This window comes from Protomyctophum bolini, assembly GCF_963924005.1.
Source record: "Protomyctophum bolini genome assembly, chromosome: 3".
In the NCBI taxonomy this organism is placed as follows: Eukaryota; Metazoa; Chordata; class Actinopteri; order Myctophiformes; family Myctophidae; genus Protomyctophum; species Protomyctophum bolini.
Window position 1 is genome coordinate 51,507,478 of NC_137864.1, and position 3,812 is coordinate 51,511,289.

At 48.9% G+C, this 3,812-nt stretch overlaps 1 protein-coding gene across 2 annotated transcripts in view; it reads right to left on the reverse strand.

Annotated features, from left to right (window-relative positions):
* Positions 1 to 239: 239 nt before the first annotated feature.
* Positions 240 to 3,812, reverse strand: part of LOC308313485 (xylosyltransferase 1-like) — a 152,521-nt gene continuing 148,948 nt past the window's right edge. For both annotated transcript variants that reach the window (XM_080760625.1, XM_080760624.1), the window contains exon 12: positions 240 to 981. In XM_080760625.1, the coding sequence (XP_080616751.1) occupies positions 608 to 981 (374 nt within the window). In that variant the 3' untranslated portion in view covers positions 240 to 607. The remainder of the gene's footprint in view (positions 982 to 3,812) is intronic.

The following is a 3,812-nucleotide window of genomic DNA, read 5'->3' on the forward strand; positions in this document are numbered from 1 at the left end:
GAAAAAACGAGAAATTGCAAAGCGAGCATAGCCCCCCCCCCCCCCCCCCCCTCTCTCTCAAAAACAGAGGCACCCAAACGGGAGGGTCTGGGTTTACTCGCGTCCTTATCGGACGCCCCTCGTCAGCCAATAGAAAACATCCTGGTTTTCCTTTGTCGCCTCGCTCTCCTCCTCCTCTCGGGGCGAACGAACGGCCCAAACCCCCCCCCCCCCCCCCATATAAATAAATATAATCGGTAACACTTTTGCTCAGAAGGTATACCCTTAATGAACCCTTAATGTATATATGCTTACTTAATGTTTAACTAATACATTATTTAATCCTTCATTAAATCATTTCATGATGAATTCATGATAAAATGGTGCAAATTTTTCATGATTATCAGTGATGACCTACAGTATTATATGAAGATAAGTTGAAAAGTGGTGAAGTGGTCCTTTAAGGGTTAACTAAAGGGTATACCTTACGAGCATACACGTGTTTATACCGCCATTAGAATCAACCGCGCGCCGGCCGCGTACGGTACGGTATACGACCTCCCGTCCAGCCGGGGGCGCTGTAGTGTGCCGTGTACCGTGCTGTCCCGGTTGGTTCCCCTCCTCGGCGCTACCTGAGGCGTCCGTCAGCGCGCGGCGGCGCCAGCCGGGACTTGGGGTCCGGGCTGAGGGAGCTCCAGGCGGTCTTGGGGCAGGCCTGCATGACGGGGCAGGCCGAGGGGGTCCCGGTGCCCCCTCCCCCCGCCGACGGCCCCCCGGGACCCCCCCCCGAGACGGAGCACACGTCGGCCGCCTCCCACAGCTCGCCCACCAGGCCGTCCAGCCAGCGCTCCAGCTCCGCCCCCGTCAGGGCGGCGTGGCGCCCGGCCCGCTCCGTGGCGCCGGCCCCCGCCACGGGGATGTTGAGCACCGGGTTCAGCCCGTGGAAGCTCTGCTCCATGTAGCTGTTCTTAGAGGGGCCGTTGTGGAGCTTCAGGGTGTCCTCTGTGGAGAGAGAGACATTATATATGAAGCTCTGCTCCATGTAGCTGTTCTTAGAGAGAGAGAGAGATTATATATGAAGCTCTGCTCCATGTAGCTGTTCTTAGAGAGAGAGATTATATATGAAGCTCTGCTCCATGTAGCTGTTCTTAGAGAGAGAGATTATATATGAAGCTCTGCTCCATGTAGCTGTTCTTAGAGAGAGAGATTATATATGAAGCTCTGCTCCATGTAGCTGTTCTTAGAGAGAGAGATTATATATGAAGCTCTGCTCCATGTAGCTGTTCTTAGAGAGATTATATATGAAGCTCTGCTCCATGTAGCTGTTCTTAGAGGGGCCGTTGTGGAGCTTCAGGGTGTCCTCTGTGGAGAGAGAGAGCGATTATATGAAGGTCTGCTCCATGTAGCTGTTCTTAGAAAGAGAGATTATATATGAAGCTCTGCTCCATGTAGCTGTTCTTAGAGAGAGAGATTATATATGAAGCTCTGCTCCATGTAGCTGTTCTTAGAGAGATTATATATGAAGCTCTGCTCCATGTAGCTGTTCTTAGAGAGAGAGATTATATATGAAGCTCTGCTCCATGTAGCTGTTCTTAGAGAGATTATATATGAAGCTCTGCTCCATGTAGCTGTTCTTACTGGGGCCGTTGTGGAGCTTCAGGGTGTCCTCTGAGGAGAGAGAGACATTATATATGAAGCTCTGCTCCATGTAGCTGTTCTTAGAGAGATTATATATGAAGCTCTGCTCCATGTAGCTGTTCTTAGAGAGAGAGATTATATATGAAGCTCTGCTCCATGTAGCTGTTCTTAGAGAGAGAGATTATATATGAAGCTCTGCTCCATGTAGCTGTTCTTAGAGGGACCACTGTGGAGGGGGAGGGGGGGGGGGGAGAGAAAGAGAGAGATATTTGAAGAAGCGGAATGCGATTCACATCATAGAAATAATATAGAATAATAATAATTGAATAATTACATTTCTATGGCGCCTTTCAGGGCACTCAAGGTCGCCGTACAACAAGTTAAAAACAGTTGACACAAAAGCAAAAGCAGACAACAACATATAGCTTGCAGCAGAAAACACAGATCAATTATAAGGGCCGATTCATACTCCTATTTTAGAGCCGAATAAAAGTCGGTTCGGCGCTGTAGAGCCTACAATGTGACGTCATTTGAGTTTCGGGGGGGGGGGGGGGGGGGGGGGGGGGGGGGGGGGGGGGGGGGGGGGGGGGGGGGGGGGGGGGGGTACCCGTTCCTAAAGTCGTCTCTTCGGTGCTACTGAAAATGTCTGATGAGCCGAAATCATTTCGGCACTACAGCGTCGAAACAGCGGTAAAATAGGAGTATGAATCGGCCCCTTAGCCTGCCTAAACAGGTGGGTTTTGAGGTGGGTTGGAAATAACTATAAACAGGTTATAAAATGTTACAAATTCTAATACTAATTACTAATTTGTTTCAATTGGATTTCAGGATTGTTATTTTCTGGTTTTCAATCTCGGTCTTCTTTGATGTGATATATTACATTTTCTGCAATACTGACTCCATAATTAGACAAAGTGGACATTTGACTGTTTGTTTCCGTTTGTTCTGTTTCTCCAGTGAAGCTGTGAATTCCTGGGAGGTGATGATGATCACTACCGGGGTGGCAGCCGTGGCTTCTAACCTTCTGAACCTGAGACCAGATTCTACAGATCCTGACAGCTGTCTGAAAAACGTATCAGTGCTCAAACTATTTAATGTCAAGGAAACACCAGAACTATCTGTATTTGGCCGCGGCGGACCCCCCCCCCCCCCCCATCTGAAAAAAAAAAGGTTCCAGGGACTCCCCCCCCCCCCCCCCACCACCAGAAGCAAAGATTTTAGTTAAAAACTCAAAATGTTGAAAATATTCAAAGGTTTGTGCCAACATTTTGTACGTTTTTTTTCTTCCAACAGCTATGAAGTTTAAAAGAATAGTTGAAGTAGTTTAAAAAAGCTCTACCAATACGTCTGGATACCAGGTCTGGATGGGATCAACATGCGTGGCTCCCTCTGTCTGTGTGTCTGTTCTGTCTGTCTGTCTGTCTGTGTGTGTCTGTGTGTGTGTCCTGTCTGCCTGTCTGTCTGTCTGTCTGGTCTGTGTGTCTGTCTCTGTGTGTGTCTGTCTGTCTGTCTGTCTGTCTGTCTGTCTGTCTGTCTGTCTGTCTGTCTGTGTCTGTCTGTGTGTGTCTGTGTGTGTGTCTGTGTGTCTGTCTGCCCTGTCTGTCTGTCTGTCTGGTCTGTGTGTCTGTCTCTGTGTGTGTCTGTCTGTCTCTGTGTGTGTCTGTCTGTCTCTGTGTCTGTCTGTCTGTCTGTCTGTCTGTCTGTCTGTCTGTCTGTCTGTCTGTCTGTCTGTCTGTCTGTCTGTCTGTCTGTCTGTGTGTGTGTCTGTGTGTCTGTCTGTCTGTCTGTCTGTCTGTCTGTCTGTCTGTCTGTCTGTCTGTGTGTGTCTGTGTGTCTGTCTGCTTGTCTGTCTGTCTGTCTGGTCTGTCTGGTCTGTGTGTCTGTCTGTCTGTCTGTCTGTCTGTCTGTCTGTCTGTCTGTCTGTCTGTCTGTCTGTCTGTCTGTCTGTATGTCTGTCTGTCTGTCTGGTGTGTGTCTGTGTGTGTCTGTGTGTGTCTGTCTGTGTCTGTCTGTCTGTCTTGTGTGTGTCTGTGTGTGTCTGTCTGTGTCTGTCTGTCTGTCTTGTGTGTGTCTGTGTGTGTCTGTGTGTGTGTGTCTGTCTGTGTGTGTCTGTCTGTCTGTCTGTCTTGTGTGTGTCTGTGTGTGTCTGTCTGTCTGTCTTGTGTGTGTCTGTGTCTGTCTGTCTGTCTGTCCTC